Genomic DNA, 21,626 nt, shown 5'->3' with positions numbered 1-21,626 from the left:
GCCAGTCCCCGCTTCAGGACGAGCCAGCGGAGTGAATTCTACTCTCGTGAGGCTGTGAAAGCACGCCCAACCTAGCGGATTTGGGTACTTGCCCCCGAAGGCAAGTGCGTCTGTTCACAGCTCACGAGAGTAAGTAAATTCTTGCGTTGTTTAAATTCTTTCTCGTAGGTATAAGAAAGAAAGAAAGAAAACAGACACGCCAAACGAGGGATGGGACGAGGACAGGGTCCCCACCTGCACGAGCAGGATTTTGGAATATTGTTTAAATCTTTGCGTTGTTGAATTCTTTTCTCTGCCCACAATTGCGAAGGCTCAGCGGGATCTTGCCAAATGCTGGTCGCTGCGCTGACGTCTTCGCCCGCCCTTGTGGCTCCGGCCGTGGCGCCGCTCTTCGCCAAGCCGAAGCTGGCGCTCGCGCCGCACTCCGACGCGCTGCGCTTCGCGCGCATGGAGGAGGCCGCCGCCGCGCCCGCCACCGAGGAGGCGGAGGAGGCGGAGGAGGTCGACCCGGGCCCGCCGCCGCCGCCGCCGGTCGTGTACAGCGAGGCGCTGCCCTTCCTGGTGCGGCGCGAGTCGCTTGGGCCGGTGGGCGCCCTCGTCGGCGACGTCGGCTTCGACCCGCTCGGTTTCACCGAGATTCTGCCCCTGGTGCGCCGACGCCGCCCTTTTGCGGCCCTCCGGCGGAGGCTTCGCTCTCAAACGTTGCGCGCGTGACTGTGCAGGCGTGGCTGCGCGAGGCTGAGATCAAGCACTGCCGCACGGCGATGCTGGCGACGGCGCGCGTCTCCCGGCTGCGGAGGGGCGGGGGAGGCGGCGGCGCGGCAGCGCTGGCGGGGGGGAGGGGCGGGGGAGGGGAGCGGGGGCTGGCGAGGGGAGGGAAGGAGGGGGAGGGGGGATGCAAACTCACGTCGACCCCCCGACCCGCCTCTCAGTTTGGCTTCGCCTTCACCGACTTCTGGCACTTCCCGGGATTCGACTACACCACGCTCGAGGCTCCTGCAGCCACGCCCCCCCCGCGACAGACCCCGCCCCGCTGCCCCCGCGCCCTCCCGCCCGAGCACCGCTGCCCGCAGCCCGCGCCCTCCCGGTCCCGAGGCCCACCCCCGAGGCCCACCCTGCCCCTCCCCGCCCCCGCAGGCGCACGACGCCGTCATTGCCCAGGGCGGCATGAGCCAGCTGCTGCTGTGGATCGGGCTGCTCGAGGTCTTCTCGGCAATCTCGATCGACCAGATGCTGCGCGGCTCGGGCCGCGAGCCAGGCGACTACGGCTTCGACCCGCTCGGCTTCGCGTCCGACCCGGCCAAGAAGGCGGACCTCCAGATGAAGGAGCTCGCAAACGGCCGGCTGGCCATGTTCGCCTTTGGCGGCTTTGTCACCCAGTCCGTCCTGACCGGAAACACCTTCCCGTACCTCTTCGACTACCAGACCGCCGGCGACATCGTCGCCATCGCGGCGCAGGGCGCCTCTCCCTAGGTGGCCCGAGCCGCGGCCGGCGCCCGCCCCTTGGCAAGTCAAGCGGTTCGCGTGTGGGGGTTTGGCTTTGGGAAACGTCCCGTCTCCGCGCACTTTTCGGAGACGAGGGGCGGATACAGCAGAGGGAAATCTCATGTTGGCTAGTGTGATCTTTGTGACTGAAGCCAACTCATAGAAATACACAATATTTCATCACAACCGAAGGTACTAAATGCGCAAGGGGCGCCGCCGGGGACCCGGACGTCTCAAAACTGCCCGTGCCTCGGCTTGGCGTATGGGCTATCTGGCGACGTCCTTTCGAGAAGTTCTTGAACTCAACGTAGCAGCGACGCGTACCAAGGCGCTGTCGGATCGTGCCGCCGGGGTGAGGAGCGACGACGCCTCTGGTGATCCCCGGCGAGCCCGTCCCGAAGAGCACGCAGGGCGTGCAGCGCTGCCTCCGACCGCGCACAGCAAGCAAGCACGAGTCGTCCACGTTTCACGTCCATCGGAACACATTATTGTCCACGCCACTCTTTTTCAGCTTCCGCTTTAGCCGTTTCGAAGCGCCGGCTGGCACAAGCTGCGGCACGGGGAGCGGCGCGTGGTGAGCTGACGGCGGCAGTGCGGGCATGGGCGGAGGGGCCGCACCTGCTCTGTCTCGCGATGCAACCTCGCGACTCCTCGATCCGCAGTCGGGTCTGCTGGCGCGTCCACCACTGTGGAGGGAGCGTCGCCGCCGTGGCGGCCGAGCTTGGGGCGCGACGCGCCCACCAGCGCATAGCCCGCCTCGAAGCCGACATAGCTCGACCGGAAATCCGGCCCCTGCCTCCAGTTGTGCTGCGGGATGACTGCATCCTCGCCGTCATACCGGAACGCGTTCTTCGTCGTGCTGGCTGCGCGCAGTGGAGGGAGGGCGTGGGCACACCGGGCGCAGGGAGTCTTGCGGGCCGGGTTGGGAGGAAACGGGCGTCACACACGTGGCCGGAGGTGGCCGGACTTGGCGTCCTGCAGAATCTCGAGCGCCTTGGCTCCGCCCTCGCCGAGCTTAGAGGCGGGGTCGAGCCGCTGCTTCTTGATCACGGTGCGCTTGACGGACCGGAGCCGCTTCTTGACCTTCGAACGAATGCTCTTCGCCATCGCACGCCCTCACAGTGCGGCGACTTGTCAGCGGCACGAGGCCGGCTGCAGCACCGCGTGAAAAAGAATTCGCACCCCCCACAAAGGTTGTTGCTCACTTGGGTTGTCCGTTTTCTTTCTTTCTTTACAAAGCGAGGAGAGCTCGATAAACTGATCGGAGTGCGGCGCGAGCGCCAGCTTCGGCTTGGCGAAGAGCGGCGCCACGGCCGGAGCCACAAGGGCGGGCGAAGACGTCAGCGCAGCGACCAGCATTTGGCAAGATCCCGCTGAGCCTTCGCAATTGTGGGCAGAGAAAAGAATTCAACAACGCAAAGATTTAAACAATATTCCAAAATCCTGCTCGTGCAGGTGGGGACCCTGTCCTCGTCCCATCCCTCGTTTGGCGTGTCTGTTTTCTTTCTTTCTTTCTTATACCTACGAGAAAGAATTTAAACAACGCAAGAATTTACTTACTCTCGTGAGCTGTGAACAGACGCACTTGCCTTCGGGGGCAAGTACCCAAATCCGCTAGGTTGGGCGTGCTTTCACAGCCTCACGAGAGTAGAATTCACTCCGCTGGCTCGTCCTGAAGCGGGGACTGGCGCGCGCTGCGCCACGGCGGCAGGCGTCCGTGAGTGAGTGAGCGAGCCGTTGAGGCAAAAAAAGCACGGTGTTCGCGGCGGGGCGCCACCGAGCGGATATGTGTGGGGATGCGTCCTTTGGCCTGTACGAGGTTTTCCGGAAAACAAAAAGGAAAACAGAGGGCCCCCAGCACTTTGCGTTGCCGGAAATTTCCAGGGAAAACAGAGGGTGTTTGGTGCTCCATTCTGGAAACTCGCGAGTTTCCCTGAGGCCTGCCTGAGTCTGAGAGCTGGTCTGGGGCAAAATCTGAGGCAAAATTGAGGAATCGACAAAATACCCAGGCGGTCGCAGGGTAATTTCCAGGTCTACACGGGTTCTCCGCAAAATTCCCGGCATTTTGACGATTTGGCCTAAAATTTGGCTGATTTTGGGCCCAAACCAGCCTCAGACTCGGCTCAGAGCCAAAAATTTGACGATTTCCACGGGGAAATAGAGAGGAAAAGAGAGGGTGCTGTAGAGAAAAAAGGAAAAAGGAAAACAGACGGGGTGCGAGAGGAAAACCTCGTACAGCCTAATGCGTCCTCTGCCAGCGGCGCGGCGGACGGCGAGGCCTCGACCTCCTCATCCTCCTTCCACGCGGCCTCCTCCACCACCGCCGCGGCCACGGCTGCTCCTGACCTCTTGTTTTGGGCACTTGGAGTGCGAGTACCTACCAACCTACCTATACCGGAGCACTTGGAGTGGGCGTATCCGGTTCTTTTCTTTCTTTTCTATCTTTCTGTGCCTCGTCCTCTTTCTTGGAATGGTAGGCACTGGAAACGACTCAACAAAAGAAACAATAAAAATCTGCAGAAAGTCAGCAGCTCAGCCATCCCCCGCCTCCAGGAATCCTGGGAGGAGTCGCGCGCCGCGGGGACTGGAGCGCACGCGCACTGGCCACCTGCCACACGGGGAGTACCACGGACGGCAGCCCTCGGCAGGCGAATGGTGGCACAGAAAGAAAGAAGAAAAGAAAGAAAATAAACGTAACGGACACGCTTCAATGGGATGGGAGAAGTACAGGAGACAGCAGACAGGTAGGTCCCCACCTGCACCACGAGGCTGACCGCAGGATCTTGGAAGGACGATCGGGGACAGGGGAACGATCGAACGGGAGCTAGAACGGGAGCGGGGGGCCGTCAAAGCATCTCCCCACCACTCGAGGGGCCGCCCTGCCCCCCGCGGGACTTACTCTTGCGCATCGACGCCCCCTCCGGGTTCGTCAGCCTGCTGAACCGCGCCGCGGAGGTTCGCTTCACCTCGGCCTCGGCGCTGTCGTCGTCCGCGTCCTCCTCCGATGCCATGAGGTGCGATACGATTCGCGCCACCGTGGCGTCGCCCGTGATGTTGAGGATCGTGCGGCCTCTGTCGAGCAGCCAGTCGATGGCGAGGATGAAGGAGAAGGTCTCCGGCGTGCCCGTTGTGTTGAAGATTGTATTGTACGCCGTGATGATCAGGACCAGGCTGGCCTGGGACCACGCGCGGGAGCCGGCCGGGGTGCGGCGAGGAGCGGGCGCGCCGTGGACCATCTCAGGCGGGGTGTGCGAGCGGGAGGGCTCGAGGCGCGGGGAAGGGGCAGCGCGCCGATGGCACGGGTGCGGTCCCGGCGGAGCCAATGGTCGCGATGATGACGAGCATGACGTAGGAGGCGACGGTGATCTGGTCCTCCAAGCCGGAGGTGACGGCGAGGAAGATGGTCGCCAGCGGAAAGTAGATCCCTCCACCGTCCATGTTCAGCGTAGCTCCGAGCGGGATGACGAAGCCACCAATGAATGGCGCCACCTGGCCCGACGCGATGGCGCTCTTGAGGGTCACCGGGATCGTGGCAGCCGAACTGGCCTGCGGCGGAAAGAGGGCAGCGGCGCGGTCGATGACTTGATGGCCGACACTCGGGCCGATGGCCGGACTGACCGAAGCGAACGCCATCAGCTGCGCGGGAACGAGGTGCTTGTAGTACGAGAAGGGGTTGGACTTGGTCACCACGAGAATGAGCAAGCAGTAGACGAGCAGAAAATGGATGGCAAAGCCCGTCGCGGTGGCGGCGAGGAGGAAGCCGACGTTCGCAAATGCAGTAGCTGGATCATCTTGCTTCCCGACGGCATTGGCAACGAGGGAGAAGACGGCGATGGGAGTGATGGTGAGGATCCAGTTGATCATCTCGAGCAGAACCTGCGAGGGGGGGTCGAACTGTAAGGAGAGGTAGGAGGGCCTCCTGGTGCTGGTGGCGGCGATGGTGATCCCGTCGATGTGTGACTGTCCACTCGAATGCCCGCCACCCGCCTGCTCCAGCTCGCGGAAGAGGTCGACGACGTGGCTCGCGGTCGTCTGGTTTGTCAGGTGCAGGTGCGTCGTTGCTTTCTGCACTGCAAACGCGAAGACGACCGCAAAAAAGATGATGGACGCAAAGTTCGAGTTGACGAAATCAGCAAAGATGTTTGTCGAGATGAGCTTGATGAACACGCCGTCGTAAATTGTGTCGCTGAGCGAGACCTGCTCGAGACCTGATTCCTCGGCCTCCCCGATATCGCTCGAGACGTCAATGAAGAAGCCCTTGTAGCAGATGACGGTGAGGGTGAAGAGCAGCCAGGCTCGGACGGGACACCAGCGCGGTATGGGTGGACGCAAGAGAGCACAAAAGAAAGAAAGAAAACAGACACGCCAAACGAGGGATGGGAGGAGGAAAGGGTCCCCACCTGCACGAGCAGGATTTTGGAAGAACGATCAGGGGGACAGGTGGGGCTCTCCTGCTCCTGCCTGACAAGGGACACGACAGGTTCGCAGCGCGGTGCGCGGTGGACTCCCACATCCACTGGCGGTCTCATCTCAGTCTAGCGACCTGCCTCCAGCTTGTCGCTGGCAGTCTCTCCTACCACAGGCACACTGACACAGGGGTGGCAGGGGCGGCGGCACGAGCACTTCATTGCAAGATTTCTTTTTGGCTGCGTTTCGAATGCTCTTCGAAAATCAATCCTCCTCCTGCGCCACCGCGACCGCGATGGACGACCTCGACCAGCTACTCGAGACGCTGGAGGCTCCGAGGGAGTACTACGACCTCTCTGCCGACGCGGCCGGCTCCGGATCGCTCGCCGGGCTGGACGACTCGTTTTTTGACGCCGAGCACCCGCTGCATGAGGCTGGGCCGCCGGCGCCGCTGCGGCCGCTGCTCGTGGGGTCGCCAGCTCCCTCGATGTCACTCTCCGAGAGGGTGGAGGCGGCCAGCGCCCCCCACGTGTCGCCGGTGCGCGGGGCGGCTCCGCCGCCGCCGCCGCGGCATGCGCGCCGCTCGATGGAGTGCGGCAAGGGTGGCAGCAGCCTCGCCGGGCGAAGCATGGCGAAGCGGTCGACAGGCGCGGCGGGGCTTCAGACGCCGGAGGAGCGCCAGGCCGAGCGGGCGATGCGAGGGCGGCGCATCGAGAGCCCGGCGGCGGCAGGCTCTCGGCTGCGCCCATGCGGCGGCAGGTCCTCCGGCCGCGAGAGGGGAGGAGGAGGCGCGGCGGCGGCGGCACCGGCGGCGGCTGGGCAGCACGGCCTCGGCGGCGAGAGGGGGGACCTGGAGACGCGGAACCTGCTCGCGGAGCTCGAGCAGCACAACAAGAGTGCGCTTCCCTCCGCCCCACCGTCCGTGAAGCCTCCCCCTCGCCACCCTCGCTGCGCTGACCCCTCCCGCGCTCGCAGGGGTGGTGGAGGCGGCGCAGCTCGCCGCCAAAGAGCGCGTCCGCGGCAGTCGACCCGCCGGGGCGTGTGCACTCAAGTCGGCCGTCGCCAAGCCGGCGCACCGTGCGGGACCCGCCTCTGCCTCTGCCGCATCTAAGGGGCGAGGCCGCTATGCCACGACGCCCCCGGCCCAACCGCCCCCGACCCAGCCGCAGCCGACCCAGCCGCAGCCGACCCAGCCGCAGCCACCGCCGTCGCCGCCTTCTTCCGAGTGCGCCACGGGCTGTGGTAGCGGCGCCGCGCCGCCTCAGAGCGGCGGCCCTTTGTCTCCGCGCGGCGAGGCGGGGCCGGAGCCGGTCGGAGGCTGCGCGGGCGGGGAGGGGGCGGTCGAGGAGGTCATGGAGGTGGACGAGGGGGAGGGGGAGGTCGAAGGGGAGGGTGGGACGAAGGCGTCGCGCGCAAGCCGCTCCCAGCTCGAGGCGGAGCTGGACGCCGTCTCCGCCTCGCTACGGCGCGTCTCCACCGCCGACTGCGCCGCCGCGCCGGGCGTGCCGCCGCCCGCCGAGTTTGTGTGCCCCATCACCCGCTCGCTGATGCGCGAGCCGGTGAGCACGATCGACGGACAGGCGCGCGGGCTGGGTCTCAGAGCCCCCGCCCACCCGCCAATCGCGCGACCCGCCACCCTCCCCCGCGGCAGGTGTTCGAGCGTGCCGCCATCGAGCGCTGGTTTCGCCGGCACAACACAAACCCGCTGACGGGCGAGGCGCTGCAGTCGACCGTGCTGGTGCCAAACCTGCCGCTCGCCTCGCTCATCGCCGCCCACGCGGCATCGCTTCCCGCCAAGACGGTGCAGTTTAGTGGAGACGCTGCCGCGGCGCTGGGAGGAGGTGCAGCCGGCAAGACCACGCCGTTTGCACGGCGCGCCAACGGGAGCAGCACAGGCGGAAGAGCGACCGGCGGCGGCACGGGAGGCACCGGTCGGCCGCGCAGCACCGGCGGCTCCCTCTGCGACCAGACGCCCACTGCCAGCACGCGCGCCGCCCCGCCGCCGCAAGGGGCAGCAGCGGCGCTCGAGGAGGAGCAAGAGGAGAAGCAAGAGGAGGCTGCTGTCCCGCCCCCCGCCCCGCCTCCCGCCGCCCCGCCTCCCGCCGCCGCGACACCTGCCGCCCCGCCGGCCGCGGCTCGAGCTCCTCTCCGGCGCGCCTCGCGCAAGGAAGGCCCAGCGCCGCCCGCCGCACCGCCCGAGCAAACAGCTCCGGTCGGCGCGCCACCTGTCTCGGACGGGTCGCCTGGCAAGACAGCGCTGCCCCGGCCACACCAGCCGCCCGCCTCGGCGTGCACGCCAACGAGTGCTGGCGGCGCGCCCGCGCCCGCGTCTCTCCTGGCGGCGCAGCCGCTCGCAGCGCCGACTGCCGGCGGGGCGAGCGTGGCAGCCGCGGGCGGCGAGGCGGGTGCTGCCGCCGGCGGTCGGGCGGCGCCGTCGCGGCGCGAGGAGCTCGAGGCTTGGCGGCGAGAGCGCGACGCAAGGCGGGAGCGCGAGCGTGCGCAGAAGGGCGCCCGGGGCGCCCGGGGCGGAGGCGCTAGGCTTGTCTACGATGGCCCTCCCCCGCCTCCGTCTGCTCACCCGCTTGCGCGTCGCGCCTGTAGGCGCCGCAAGGTCGGGCGACGTGCTGCAGGTGCTGCAGCAGCACAACGCGCGCGTCAACAAGCAGGGGATTGCAGCCGCGCAGCAGCGTTTGCGCGAGCACAAGGCGCCTCAGGCCGCCGCGGCCCAGTTTTGCGCCGCGGGGGAGGCGACGCGGGCGGCGGCGCCCGCATCGACGCAAGGAGGCGGCGACGAGAGCGACGAGCAGTTGCTCGCGCTCCTCAAGCAGCACAACGCGAAGGCAGCTTGCTCTGTCGCTAAGGGTGGACCCGCCCCCTGCTCCCGCCTCACCCGTGCTTGCGCCTTTAGGTGGGAGGAGAGCCACGCAAACGCGTCGAGAGCACAAAGGCGTCCGTGACGGCGATGCGGGCGTGGGAGTCGCGGTCGGGCCGCACTTTCGCCTCGCTCTCGTACGAGGAGCGCGTGGCCGCCAACGACGAGATTCGTCGACATCAGCAGCTTAAGGAGCAGCCGCCCGCCAGGCAAGCTCCGCCGACCAATTTGCTTGACTGATGTCGCTTCGGCGCTTTGGGTTCGCTGCGCACGCTCGGGGCGAGCAGTTGCCCCGCAGGTGCTGTGTGTGAGATGCCGAGAAGATGCAAGGCGGACGATTGGCTTCTAGAGCCAGCAGAGATGATGTGTGAGGTGAGAGGTGTGATTCGGCGTCGGCGGTTGGCCCCGGCGCCTACGCGGCCGACAGGGGACAGCACGCGGCGAGCACCAGCGGGCCAGGCTGTGTGTCGTTCGCCTTCTTGCGTGCGCGGCGCGGCGGGTGTTGGTTTTGGGGTGTGCGCGCACTCTCTCTGCTCTGACTCTCGTTTGCTCTGGGATTGCCCTATATGCGGATATTTAACAATACTCAGAGTCAGCATCGTCCATCGCGAGACGCGACGTACCGTGGGTGTACTCCGATCTCCGTAAAGCCGTACGTGACGCTAAAGCCGTACACGACGATCGAATTTCGAGTATCGACGATTCGTCGTCCCTATAGATTCGCGAGTGTGCGCGCGTTCGCTCGTCCGTGTTCATTCACCATCAGGGTACAGGCGGACATCTCACAGCTCACAGACACAGTGTGTTTTTTCACACATCACTCACATCACACAGCTCACAGGTCACACAGAGCACACCTGGGACGCGTTCCTGACTACTGACGCCGGTCACACGGCACACGCGCGCGCGATCTACGCCCTATATAATGCGGATATTTAACAATACTCAGAGAGAGTCAGCATCGACACGTAAATCACTAATCCTCACGTAAAGCCGTACTGTACGCGTGTACGAGAGCTACACGACGATCGAATTTCGAGTAGCCGATGACCACGGCAAGAACGGGTGTCGCGAGGCGTGTGGCGACTGCGCGATGGCCGATGCGAGCTCTGCGACGGGTCGATAATCCGGAAATCCGCCGCACCAGCGGACACGATCTACTATCACTCTCAGCACATCTCGGGCATTCCCGCCTGCACTCAAGCGTGTCTTTGTCCGCACCCTCGCCGCGTGCCGGCGCCGCGTGCACCGGGGCGTCGGCCGTCGCGACTTGGGCTGACCGTCGTTATCTTCTAGTTCGTAGTTCTTGGACTTGGTCGCTGTTGGATAGCCGCCAGCCGCCCAATGCTTTGTGCCGCAGTCATCTTCTGGAGGACGCCTTGGTTCTGTGCACGAAACTGCCGGCCGAGAGAGGTGCCTTGGTAAACTCTTCCGCTTTCGATTCCGCTTTGGTTGGCAGGGCCTGGCCGTGATGGCCTGGCCGCCTGGATCATTGTACGAGCCGTTGCTCCATCAAAAGCTGCCGAGGGCAGTACAGATGGTGTTTCGGCAGGGGTGTCCACGCGTGAGCCAAGCACGTCGTTTGTCGGATGCTCGCACGATTTTCGGCAGCACGGACAGTGCGACGTCTCACTCAGCCATTGACGAATGCAGTCGTCATGGAAATCGTGGCCGCATCCGAGAGTGGTGGACTGACCGCAAAGAGGCTCGAGGCAAATGATGCATTCGGGTTCGTCCGCAGCTGTCGATGCCGGCTGTGACGGGCCTGGCAGCGAAGCGCTGGCCAAGCGCTTGCCCCAGGCCAGCATCGGACCGAGTCCTTGTGCAACGTGCGTCCTTGCTCCGCGCTCAGTTTGATTGTGTTACATTGTGAAATTCTTTTCTGATAAAATTATTTTCTGCTTCACGAAATCCCTGGCTTATGGGTGGGGACGTGTGAGGAGGGTGGTGGTAGTGTGTCGGAGGTAGAAGCGATGAATGAATGACCGATGTGGGACCAATCACGCATGAAGTCTGATACGACTCCGCGGAGCACACCCCGCCCGTGTCACAGCTGCAGAGGGCCCCGGGGGCGCTTTCGAGGCCCCACTCAGCCCTACCAAAACACGCCTTCAGAATGGTCCTCAAAACACGCCTTTAGAATGGTCCTGAGCGGCTCCCACGATCCCCCCAGCGCACCGGGACACAACGTGGAGCGACGACGGCTAGTGCTGGTCCCCGATTGCGAGGACGACCCCGGCTAGTCGCCGAGCACCACCACGACCGTCGGCCCGCGGACTCGGTTCTTCGCGGCCTGCGCCGGAGAGTTGGCGCTCGTGCGAGCTGGGTGTGGTACCGTAGAACTAGAAGCTAGAACGTGTATAGCTAATTAGCTAAAGTAATGCTAATGGTGAATTAGGGTCACTCCCTCTCCGTACACCGTAGGCGTACAGCCGTGTACTCCGAGCGAGTCCGACGTCCGAGGTACCGAGAAACTGACGGTAAACTTTCAAACAACTAAATTGCGAGAGCGTAGGTGTCACCTCGCGCCACCGCTAATCACGTGGTGATAGGAACGAGTGTATCGCTTTGACGGATCGACCGTACTTGTTATCAAGACTGATATGACGCACACAGTGACACATCAGACGACACATATTCTCCCACCCGCCGGGACGCAAAACGCTCTCGGCGAGAGCCACAAGAAGGCGTCCACACAGCAAGCCGCTCGTCGGACAGGCGTGCTCGCTCGATGCCGGCGAGCGCATTGCGCACGCTTTGAACGGTGGCGAAGCCAAAAACACCGATGGTGGCCGTCCGCTGGCGTGAGCGGCGGCGGTCGAGACCTCACCCTTCGCGCCGACGACCCAACCTTACGCGGAACAACCCAACCCCCAACCAACCCAACCCAACACCAAACAACCCCACTGTGCACTGAAAGCACGATTCTCCTGTTGGGCCCTCAGGACGATCCCGGCTAGTCGCCGACCACACCCACAAAGAACCCTGAAAGATCGCACGGTGTCGGTACGGGCGGGGACCTGTTCCTTTATTCAACCCACTTAAAAAAAACGCAGAGGCCAAAAAACCCACCCGCCGGGTCCGCCGCCGCGGCAATCCATCTCCGCTACCACACGACGAGCTCCGCCAAGCCGTAGAGTTTCCGATGGATAAAAAGTACCAAACGCTCGACAACACCATCTACGTCCAGACTCTCGCCAAGCGCATCTCGTACTCACGTGCTTACACGGCGTTTTACGTCTCGGTCATTCTCGCCGCGCTCGTGGAGGCTCGCAAGGGCGCGCGCAGTGCGGCCCAGGACGCTGCATGCCAGCAGCATCCGCTCCCGCGTCCGCAGGTGGTTTGGATCCTGCTCCTCGGCCTCTCAGACAGCAGCAGCACAGGTCGCCGGCTCCCCGTGTCTCCGCTCTTCACCGTCGTCGAGACCTACGTCACCGTGGGACTGCTCGCTGAGCTGGTGGTGCGCGGCGCCATGCAGCAGCGCGCTTTCTTCGCGCATCGCTCGAATTGGGCCGACATGGCCGTCGCGGGCATCTCGCTGCTCACCTCGGCGCTGCTGCTGCTCGGCCTCGAGACGCCGGCAGAGATGGTGCTGGCGGAGGCCTTGGTGTTTGGCCGCGTCGCCTTCCGCCTCATGCGGCTAGTCTCCATCTCGCAGGCACACCCAAGACGCCCCCATCGCCTCCACACAGCTCGCACCGAGGCCTCCCCTCCGCTGCATGCCGGTGCAGGCCTTCCGACAGCAGCAGGCAGCGGCGGGGCACAAGCTCGACCTCTCGGTGCACAACGGCGGCGACATCTACGGCGGAGGAGGGGACTTTTGCGCGGCGGACTACGGCATCAGTGCGGAGGAGGAGTGGTGGGCTGGCATCGGCGCGGGCGGCGGAGGCTACGCGCGCTGCGGCCGCGGCGGCGAACACAGTGGAGAGGGAGGAGGCTTGAACCTCGATGTCGTGTGAGACAGTACGCATGTGCCTGTTTCATGTGCATGCAACTACCGGAGAGCGGGAAGAGGTTGCGTTCGGCAGCAGCCTCCTCCCCTTTTCATTGCGCACACAGGGTCAGGGCGGGCGATGCCGAGGCCTAAAGAAAGAAAGAAAACACACAACCCAAGGGAGGGATGGGAGAACGGCACGCCGCCACCACACAGGGATGCCGAGGCCTGAGTGGCAGGCGCAGCGCATGCTAATTCTTTTTCATTATCTGAACGCGACGGCTGCGAAGCGCTCACTGACAAGCAGACAACGCGCCACACGCAGCTCGATCCGTGCGTCCACTGCAAGCAACTCTTTCTATCGCAGGCATCGATGCAGCACGACACCAAATACGACGAGGTCCTCCTGAACGTGGCTGGCCAGTGCGGCGGCATCGCGCCGCTCCTCGACACCTTCTTCTCTTTCCTCTACCGCAAGACCGACTTCTTTCACATCATGGCGGAAGGCTCGCAGCTTTACGCCTCTGCCGCGCACGGAGCACCACCTGTGACGCTGCGCTCTGGACGCACTTGCGACAGGCGAGAACATGGGCTTTCACGACGGTGTCGCTGAGAAGCTCGTGCTGCGCGCCTTTCGCAAGTACGAGGCTGCGTCGGCCATGGCGCGGCAGGAGAGGAGCGCGGCGGGCGCGGCGGCGGACGGCGAGAGGCTGCCGCCGGCGGCGGCGGCGGCGTCGAGCAGCTCGCCGCCTGAGCCATGCCCTGCCACACCGGCCGACGCCCCGGCAGACGCCGCTCCTCTGCCGCCTCCGGACTCTGCCAGCGAGGAGGCGCAGCTGGCCGCCGCGTCCGGGCCCGCGCCCACGAGCGCAGGCACGGCGACGGTGCCGCCCGGACCGCTGGCCCGGCCGCCGGAGGCTCCCTACAACGGAGGCCACACCGCACGGTACAGCTGGGAGCAGACGCTGCACGACGTCTCACTCCACGTGCGGACCGCTGCGGACGCCGTCGGTCCGCCATCCCCGGCAGACAGGGCAGACGTCCCCGGCACCGCCCGCGCCGCAGGTGCCTGTGCCGGCGGCGACGCGCGCGCGCGACGTGGTGTGCGTCATCAGTAAGCAGCGGCTGAGCGCGAGGCTGCGCGGCTCAGAGGTTAGGGTTAGGGTCAGGGTCAGGGTTAGGGTTAGGGTTAGGGTTAGCGCGAGGCTGCGCGGCTCAGAGGTGCGCGGGAGGGGCGCGGAGGAGGAGGGAGGAGAGGCGGGAGGAGAGGCTCCCAGCCGGCTCTCCGCTCCGCCACAGGAGGCGCTCGTCGAAGGGCGCTTCCCGTGCGACGCGCGCAACGGGCAGGAGGTGTGGGAGAGCGTCAAGGTGGGCTTGCTCGCTCGGCGAGATGTCGAGCCCGCGTCCAGGACACGTCCATGACGTGTCCATGACCTGTCCCGCAGGTCGACGAGTCGACTTGGTCGCTCGGCGAGTCTGCTGGAGGTGCTCTGCCCGCGCCTCCTGCCCGCGCCTCCTGCCCCCCGCCTCCTGCCCCCCGCCTCCTGCCCCCCGCCTCCTCGCTGCCTGCTCACGCCCCGCGCGCTGCCCGGCAGGCATGTGCCTGAGCGTGTACCTCGAGAAGTCTCGCGAGTCGTGGTGGGCGTCGGCACTCCACGGCGCAGCGCTAACACTCTCCCGCACGCACGCACACGCACAGGCACAGGCACAGGCACAGGCACAGGGACGCACACACGCACAAGGCCCCCTCCGAGGCACCCCTCCCCTCTTCCCTCTCTCAGGCGACGCAGAGATCGACACGACCAAGGTGGACTCGACGCGCTCGATGTACGAGTACGACGGCGAGACGCAGGGTGCGATCCGCAAGATCCTCTTCGACCAAGACCAGAAGCGGAAGGGACAGCCCACCTCGGACGAGATGCAAAACGAGGAGCTCCTCCGGCGCGCGTGGGACGCGGAGGGCTCGCCCTTTCGCGGCACGCCCTACGACCCGTCCAAAGTCAGCCTGTCCCAGGGTGGCAGTGAGACGTAAGCCCGTTCCCTCCGCGGCGGTGTTGCGTCAATGACACCGATGCAAGCCGATGGCCTTAACTCGCACGTATGGGCCGTACGAAATGTCAAGGCAGGGGGCGCGGTCATGGGCTTTCTTGCGGGGCGCGCGGCGAGTAGAAAGGGTGCCAGTGAAAAAAAAAAGGAGACACTTGCGGTGTGTTACTACTACTACGAGCGGTAGCGCACGTGCTCAAGGTGCGCGTGTGGTTTTTCGAGGAGCGCCCCAGGAGACCCAGGTGCCAGGACGCCAGGAGAGGATCGCGCAGTCCGCAGTGTGTGCCTTTTTTTGCACTTTTAATGCCGCGTCGCGCGTGGGGGGGCGGTCCCTCCGCGCTCCCCTCGGGCCCCAGCCCAGGCGGGCTCGAGTTGGCGTGTTTGTGCAGCCCCCCAGCCGCGTCCTGTCGTGTCGTTTCGACGTGGAGACGCGTGGGGAGGGCCGGCCCCGAGGGGTGTCGCGCCGCCCCTTGCGCCCCACGCACCAGCACCACCTCGCTGCGTGATAAGATAGGGGCGGTGCCACCAATCGTAGTCTCGGGGAGGCCGGGAGAGCCAGTCACACAACCATTCTCGCTACTCGCTCGGAAGCTCGATGAGCAGCGCCTCCTGCGCTCCGCCGAGCCCGGCGGCGGCGAGCGAGACCGCCGCCGCGCCGTCGCGGGCAAAGACGCGGCGCGGGAACTGCGCCGCGAGCTTGAAGGCGGGCGGCAGCGGCGCCGTGCCGGGCTGCTCGACCCAGCCCGCCTCTGCGAGGAGGAACGCGGCCTCGAGCGGCGCGTCGGGCTCGAGGCGGCGGACGCACCTGCGGGAGGACGCAAACGGCCTCTCGCGCAAGGGGGAGGGTGCAGGGCGGGCGCAAGGCGGGTGCAGGGCGGTGGGGTGCTGGCACGGCGGGGAGAGGCACCGGGACCCGTCGGGGCAACGGATCGAGAGCAAGACTCCGCCCGCCGAGAGCTCGGCGGGCAGTGCGGCCGCCGCCGCCTCTCTCCTCTCCTCCCGCTCCCGCCTCGCGGCTGCGGCCGCCTCCGCCTCCGCCGCCTCCACCGCCGCGGCTGCGGCCGCCTCCGCCTGCGCCTGCGCCGCCGCCGCCTCTCGCGCCGCCGCCTCCGCCTCCGCCGCCCTGCGCTCCGCCTCCGCCTTGGCGGCGACGTTTCGCTCCTCCTCGAGCGAGATGTCGATCTCCACCTATTCGCATCCGCAGCTGTGAAGGAGGTGACAGGTCCGCACGAGGGGGAGGAGGGATGTGTCGGCCTCGAGGTCCGTGTCGATGAGCGAGACGGCGGGCTCCGGCTGCAGCGCGAGCACGCGGAGCGCGTACCTATCTCGCGCCACCTCGGCTCACCTCGAGCCATCTCGGGTCATCTGCAGCGCCAGCACGCGGAAGCCCACCCTCCGCCGCTGCCCGCGGCCGAGCTGTCGCCGCCCGCCGCCCCGCCCGCCTCGGCGGCGAGGGATGCTCCGACGAGGATCGTGTCTCCGACGGAGAGGGTGGTGCGCCGCATCAGCTCCGACTCGAGCAGCGCCTTGACGTCCTCCACCTCGAGCCGGAACCGCTGCTCCACAGGCTGGAACCGCGCAAAGCTCCCTCGCGGCAGCCGGCGGTAGCGCACAGACACGTGCGCGCCGCCGCCGCCGACCGCGACAGGCAGCGGGGGGAGTAGACCAGATGCGTCGGAGGGCTCGCCCGGCGCGCCGCTTGCGGACGCGGCGTCGGCGTCGGAGGCGGCCGCAGGCGTGCTGGCGGCGGCGGCCGGCAGCATGTTCAAACCGCGCAGCAGCGGCTCCGGGAGGCCGATCGCACCCTCGGGGGCGCCAAAGTCGAGGAGGGTGGCGTGGGTCGCGGCTCCCGTCGCCGGCACCGAGATCTCAAAGGCTGCGACCCCGTTGTGCGATGCGTCAGACAGAGAGGCCGCCGCAGACGGAGGCAGCTGCGCCTTGTCGCACCTCCTGACGATGCCGCGCTCCTCGGCTGCGCGCGACAGGATCGGCCGCAGCTGCTCGCTGTAGTACACGCCGCGATTTCGTTCCAGATCCGCCGCTCGATGCTCCGCCTCCACCGCGGCTGCGGCTGCAGCGGCAGCCTCCTCTGCCGCCTTGGCTGCCTCGCGCCTCGCCGCAATCGCTCGGGTGGCCTCGCGCTCGGCGCGCAGCTTCTCGCGCTTGGAAGCCGCCTCCTTGGCGCGCGCGGAGGTGTCCTTGGCGAAGCGGCGGGCGGCCCTGTCGAGGTCGAGCTCCATCGGCGTCTGGAAGGGCAGATAAAGAATTTTGCTCGGGCACCAGCACGATAGGAAGACGCGTGGAGGGTTGTGTGTTTTCTTTCTTTCTTTTAGGAAGACGCGTTCGCCCCGCGACGGTGCGACTGAGCCTGCCGCGCTCGATCTGGGAGCCACTCGGCGCCAGTTCGAGCGGCGGTCGGCTCGGCCACTGCGGGTGCGACGCATGATAGAGCATGCTGGGCGCCGCATCGTGTACTACCGACCCACGCCAAGGCGCGGGGCGGTGGTGCTCGCCGGCGCTCGCGGTGCTTCGGTGCTCGAGTGCGCTCAACATTGTGGTCGTTCAGGGCGGCTCGCACAGCGCCCGCAGGCACGCACACACACACACACACACACACACACACACACACACACACACACACACACACACACACACACACACACACACACACACACACACACACACACACACAGCCCCTTCCCAAGGGCGAGGACACGCGCAGGGGCCGCACCTCTAGCGAAGCCCACAGAGTGGGAGACTCCTATCACCGCCCTGCCACCCACGTGAGCCTTTTGGCCGCCTCTGTCAGTGTGCCCGTGGTAGTGAGAGACTGCTGGTGAGAAGCCGGAGGAAGGTCGCTAGTCGAGAGAGATCGCCAGTGGAATAGGGAGTCCACCGTGCTGCGAGCCTGTCGCTGTCCCTTGTCAGGAGCAGGAGAACTAGGAGAGCGCAACCAGTAGGAGGCCCGCGCCTGCCCCCGTGCCGCCGGGTGCAACCTGTCCTATACGAGAGAGGAATCCCTGGGACCCTGTCGTGTGGGTGAACCCTGCCCAGCCCCCCTCCGTGTCGCGATGCGCTCCCCGCTCCCGTTCCCCTGTGTCCCTGATCGTCCTTACAAGATCCTGCTCGTGCAGGTGGCTGAGGGAGGGTGTAAGAGGATGTAGAGTGTAGAGCGCTGTAGAGCTGTAGAGATGTAGAGCGCTCTGGAGCGCTGTAGAGCAATGTAGAGCTGTAGAGCTCTACATCCACCGCGTGACGAACTGCCTCCGTTGTAGAGCGATGTGAGGCGCTCTACAACGTGAAATCTCTACAACAAACTCTACATCATAAGCGGCGAACGAGGCACGGTCGCTCTCCGACATGAGGCGCGTTGCACTTGCCAGTGCTGCCCTGGCCTTCTGTCTGCCCGCCCAATGGGTGGCAGGCGCCTCTGCTGCTGTGGCATGCCTCGCGGCTGCGACTGGCCGGCGCCTCGGCGCGTCAGCTCGGCTCGGCGTAGCGATAGTGGCCAGCGCAACTCGCCTGGACTCAACGCTCAGCCAGGAGCTCCCGCACGCGCTGGCGCGAGTCATGGCGCATGCAACGCGCAGTAATGCTCGCCTCGCCTCGCGCAAATGCGACCGTCCTCGCAGCCGACAGTCCACCGCCTGCTAAAGAAGCACAGCGACGAATGCGGCACCGGCGACGGGCTGGTCATGACGCAGTTATAGGGTGTTGTGTGTCGTCAGAGTGACTCTCTGTGTGTCAGGGATAGTCAGGGCCGTCCATCAGAGCTCCAGTAAGCTCGGAGACACCCCATTAGTGCGACTCGACCTCTTTGAGTCACTGCCTTCCCGGCGGTTTCGGGCTGTAGAGCCTCTACAACAAACTCTACAACAAAATCGCGCTCTACATCGCTCTACAACGGAGGCAGTTCGTCACGCAGCCGATGTAGAGCTCTACAGCTCTACAGCGCTCCAGAGCGCTCTACATCTCTACAGCTCTACAGCGCTCTACACTCTACATCCTCTACACCCTCCCTCAGGCAGGTGGGGACCCTGTCCTTCTCCCACCCCTCGTTTGGCGTGCCCGTTTTATTTATTTATTACGATAGGAAGAGGCGGACGCCCAAGGGTGGGCGACGGCTAGCGCACCACACCCCTCTCCTTAAAATCCCTGTGTGGTGGCGGCGTGCCGTCCTCCCATCCCTCCCTTGGGTTGTCTGTTTTCTTTCTTTTTTACGATTCGCGCGACAGGCAAGGCGCGGGCGACGGCTTCCTCAGAAGCCGTCGCCCCCACCACAGGAGCAGTCACACCACTCCCACTCCGGCGCCCGCCCCGCCCCACCCCGTCGTCCCCGACATCCCTCCCCACCCCACAACCCCGCCCCGCAAAAAAGATAAAACAATTTTGAGAGTTGGCGCGGGCTTCACGCCTCCCCAATGGCGGGGCCGACGCTAGAGCCCGTGCAACTCTCCATTCTTCACATCGTCTTGGAGGACTTCTCGCCCCTCGCTTCGCCGCTCTTCGCTGCGCCGAGTGCACCGCTTCCACCGGCAGGCGCAGCTGCATCCGCCACGGATGCACTGGCTGCCTCCGACCCGCACACGCCAAACCTCCAGCGTCTCGCTGCACGCGGTGTGCTGTTTCGCCGTGCCTACTGCCAGTCGCCCATCTGCAACCCTAGCCGCTCGTCGTTTATGACTGGTCGCCGCCCGTCGACGACACGGGTGCTCACCAACGAGGACGCGTTCAGGACAACAGTCCCCGCAGGGATCCCCACACTCGTCGACTTTCTGCGCGGTGCCGCACCGGAGGCATCCATCGCGTGCGCGAGCGGCTCGAAGCTCTTCCACATCGCATGCGACCACGATGCCATGGGTTTTGACGCGGCGCCGGTGACACTGCCAGCCGACTTGCCCACTGCAGTATCTGAAGCCGCCGCCTTTGTGCTGAGGCCTGCGGGCGCGTACAGCGCTGACAATTACCGGGCACGCGTAGCCATCGCGCGGTTGGTGAGCTATGCGCGTGCGAGCCGGCGATTCTACCTTGGAGTAGGACTTGTGGAAACGCACGTGACGCCGCGACCACGTGTGCGGGTGTGCCACGAGGAGGTGGTGCCCATCATCAGGAAGGCAGCGCATGCGCCCGCAGGACGATGGACCGAGCACCTCCCACCACTCGTGACGTGGACCAACTACGACTTCTGGCAGGCGGCCACGGCCGATGAGCAGCGGCGAGCCATCGGTACGTACTACGCGTGCGCCTCGCACGTCGACGGTACGGTGGGCGCTCTGCTTGGGGCGCTTGAGGTGCTCAACCTCACGCGCCGCACCGCAGTTGTTTTACACGGCGATCATGGCTTCTCTTTGGGGGGGCACGGCCGATGGAGCAAGTACAATCTGTACGACGAGACGGTGAGGGTCCCACTGATCATTGCTCTCCCAGGCCGAGCGCCGGCGGTGATCGATGAGCTGGTGGAGGCAGTTGACCTCCTACCCACCCTCCTAAGCATGTGGGGAGTCCCCCGCACCCCGACTCGCCCGTACAGACGATCCCGGGTCGCCTCAGGGGGCAGGGGAGGGGGCAGAGGAGGCAGTGGAGGCGGCGGTCGGGGGGTAGAAGATGTTCATAGCAGTGGTGATGCTCATGGCAGTGGAGGGGGCTTCCGACGAGGTGAAGGGCACATGTATCTTCTCACACGACCCTTGGCGAGTGGAAAAGAGGCGGAAGGTAGGTCTGAGCTCTGCCTGTGGTGGTGGTGCCTCTCAATCCTCCTAGCCGCCCCTCCCTTGGCGAACGCATGCATGTGAGCACCCTTCACAGCCGCCATATGCATATGTGCACCTCTCACAGCCGACGTATGCATATATACATCTGTGGGTGCGGGTGGGTGGGTAAATGGCTGGCTGTGCACACATGCCTTTGCACTGTGATGGCATGTGCGCGTGTGCAGTGCTGCGCAATTCTGCATGCCCACCCGTGAGAATGTCGGTTGCGCACAGGGACGTTTGTGACATTGGAGGCCGCTCCCTGTGGCCGTGGCTAATCAGAAGGTCGACGTCGAGCAGGCCACCCTCTACTCATTTGCAACCGCCACCACTCCCAATCCGCCATGAGCGACCAACCTCACGTGCTTGGCGCTACGTGCGGAGCGAACTACACCTGCCTTGCGGGCTTGGGTGTGCGATGCTCAACCAACCATACGATGGACGGCCGCCTGGCTTCACGCGCACGCCGACTGTCGGCCCCGTTGTGCAGCTGAGCGTCCGCACACGAGGCTGGGCGTATATTGGCACGTTTGTGGGGGTATTGCGTCTCACGTTGCGACATCCACAGCCTCCGAGCTCTGTCAGAGACAATGGTGCACGCAGAAGCATTGCCAACGACGGTGTCAACGACGGTGTCAACGACGGTGTCAACGACGGTGTCAACGACGGTGTCAACGACGTTGTCAACGACGGTGTCAACGACGGTGTCAACGACGGTGTCAACGACGGTGTCAACGATGGTGGTGATGTCAGTGGCGGAGCGGTCGAGGGGCTATCAGCACAGCCGCCATTGCGTTTGATTGATGAGGCTCTCTTTGATATGCATGCAGACCCTGGTGAGATGCGCAATCTCGCCTACTCTGACTCCGCTGCGGCGGTGCGATGGTGGCTGCTCCGGCTAGTGCTGCAAGAGTGGGATGTGACACTTGCGTCGTCGCCAAACGCGACACGATGGGAACGCGCCGAGTGGCTGCGCAAAGGAAAGCGGCGGAGTCGCAAGGTCCAGGGGTCGTTGTGCTTGTGGCGGGCCACCCCGCTCTCCACTCATCCAATCTCAAGTACACCCCCCAAAACTGGGTACCACATCGTCTGAAGGCGGCCACCGAACTGCAAGAATCTAATCGCGCCGCCG

At 65.3% G+C, this 21,626-nt stretch overlaps 8 protein-coding genes across 8 annotated transcripts; 5 read left to right on the top strand and 3 right to left on the bottom strand.

Moving 5' to 3' along the window:
- Positions 1-330: 330 nt before the first annotated feature.
- On the top strand, positions 331-1,679 carry Lhcf1 (light harvesting protein; the record flags this gene model as incomplete). Its single annotated transcript, XM_005778428.1, has 5 exons — positions 331-501; positions 574-648; positions 723-776; positions 933-992; positions 1,138-1,679. 5 exons carry the CDS (start codon positions 331-333, stop codon positions 1,471-1,473), a joined length of 696 nt encoding a protein of 231 aa, XP_005778485.1. The 3' UTR covers positions 1,474-1,679.
- Positions 1,680-1,707: 28 nt separating this feature from the next.
- On the bottom strand, positions 1,708-2,626 carry EMIHUDRAFT_443507 (hypothetical protein). The gene is made up of 3 exons (XM_005778427.1): positions 2,433-2,626; positions 2,104-2,348; positions 1,708-2,035 (listed from the first exon to the last, which is right to left on the bottom strand). The coding sequence occupies exons 1-3, from the start codon at positions 2,590-2,592 to the stop codon at positions 1,952-1,954; spliced, it is 489 nt and encodes a 162-aa protein (XP_005778484.1). The 5' UTR covers positions 2,593-2,626; the 3' UTR covers positions 1,708-1,951.
- Positions 2,627-4,331: 1,705 nt separating this feature from the next.
- EMIHUDRAFT_115274 (hypothetical protein) lies at positions 4,332-5,349 on the bottom strand (the record flags this gene model as incomplete). Its single annotated transcript, XM_005778426.1, has 2 exons — positions 4,332-4,661; positions 4,786-5,349. The coding sequence occupies 2 exons, from the start codon at positions 5,347-5,349 to the stop codon at positions 4,332-4,334; spliced, it is 894 nt and encodes a 297-aa protein (XP_005778483.1).
- Positions 5,350-6,142: 793 nt separating this feature from the next.
- Positions 6,143-9,004, top strand: EMIHUDRAFT_115273 (hypothetical protein; the record flags this gene model as incomplete). Its single annotated transcript, XM_005778425.1, has 5 exons — positions 6,143-6,788; positions 6,868-7,451; positions 7,544-7,733; positions 8,494-8,744; positions 8,801-9,004. The coding sequence occupies 5 exons, from the start codon at positions 6,143-6,145 to the stop codon at positions 9,002-9,004; spliced, it is 1,875 nt and encodes a 624-aa protein (XP_005778482.1).
- A 3,982-nt stretch (positions 9,005-12,986) lies between these two features.
- On the top strand, positions 12,987-14,908 carry EMIHUDRAFT_443505 (hypothetical protein). The gene is made up of 7 exons (XM_005778424.1): positions 12,987-13,204; positions 13,278-13,684; positions 13,764-13,850; positions 13,998-14,066; positions 14,144-14,183; positions 14,294-14,356; positions 14,480-14,908. The coding sequence occupies exons 1-7, from the start codon at positions 13,072-13,074 to the stop codon at positions 14,728-14,730; spliced, it is 1,050 nt and encodes a 349-aa protein (XP_005778481.1). The 5' UTR covers positions 12,987-13,071; the 3' UTR covers positions 14,731-14,908.
- A 412-nt stretch (positions 14,909-15,320) lies between these two features.
- EMIHUDRAFT_237203 (hypothetical protein) lies at positions 15,321-16,984 on the bottom strand (the record flags this gene model as incomplete). Its single annotated transcript, XM_005778423.1, has 5 exons — positions 15,321-15,549; positions 15,652-15,701; positions 15,975-16,037; positions 16,211-16,332; positions 16,516-16,984. 5 exons carry the CDS (start codon positions 16,982-16,984, stop codon positions 15,321-15,323), a joined length of 933 nt encoding a protein of 310 aa, XP_005778480.1.
- A 2,181-nt stretch (positions 16,985-19,165) lies between these two features.
- Positions 19,166-20,189, top strand: EMIHUDRAFT_237201 (hypothetical protein; the record flags this gene model as incomplete). Its single annotated transcript, XM_005778422.1, has 2 exons — positions 19,166-20,140; positions 20,172-20,189. The coding sequence occupies 2 exons, from the start codon at positions 19,166-19,168 to the stop codon at positions 20,187-20,189; spliced, it is 993 nt and encodes a 330-aa protein (XP_005778479.1).
- A 723-nt stretch (positions 20,190-20,912) lies between these two features.
- On the top strand, positions 20,913-21,587 carry EMIHUDRAFT_237200 (hypothetical protein; the record flags this gene model as incomplete). The annotated part of the gene is made up of 2 exons (XM_005778421.1): positions 20,913-21,032; positions 21,303-21,587. The coding sequence occupies 2 exons, from the start codon at positions 20,913-20,915 to the stop codon at positions 21,585-21,587; spliced, it is 405 nt and encodes a 134-aa protein (XP_005778478.1).
- Positions 21,588-21,626: the final 39 nt, after the last annotated feature.

This window comes from Emiliania huxleyi (genome assembly GCF_000372725.1).
Source record: "Emiliania huxleyi CCMP1516 unplaced genomic scaffold EMIHUscaffold_246, whole genome shotgun sequence".
NCBI lineage: Eukaryota > Haptophyta > Isochrysidales > Noelaerhabdaceae > Emiliania > Emiliania huxleyi.
The sequence above is the reverse complement of the archived record's forward strand: the minus strand, read 5'-3'. Positions and strand labels throughout refer to the sequence as shown.

Excerpts from the sequence above, each read along its gene's own strand:
- EMIHUDRAFT_443505 (XM_005778424.1), top strand. The coding sequence starts at position 13,072 with ATGCAGCACGACACCAAATACGACGAGGTCCTCCTGAACGTGGCTGGC. Across the intron at positions 13,851-13,997 it reads CGAGGCTGCGCGGCTCAGAG|GAGGCGCTCGTCGAAGGGCG; the intron begins GTTAGGGTTAGG and ends GCTCCGCCACAG. Across the intron at positions 14,067-14,143 it reads AGGTGTGGGAGAGCGTCAAG|GTCGACGAGTCGACTTGGTC; the intron begins GTGGGCTTGCTC and ends CCTGTCCCGCAG.
- EMIHUDRAFT_443507 (XM_005778427.1), bottom strand. The coding sequence starts at position 2,592 with ATGGCGAAGAGCATTCGTTCGAAGGTCAAGAAGCGGCTCCGGTCCGTC. Across the intron at positions 2,349-2,432 it reads GTCCGGCCACCTCCGGCCAC|CCAGCACGACGAAGAACGCG; the intron begins GTGTGTGACGCC and ends CACTGCGCGCAG. Across the intron at positions 2,036-2,103 it reads TGCATCGCGAGACAGAGCAG|CTTGTGCCAGCCGGCGCTTC; the intron begins GTGCGGCCCCTC and ends CCCGTGCCGCAG.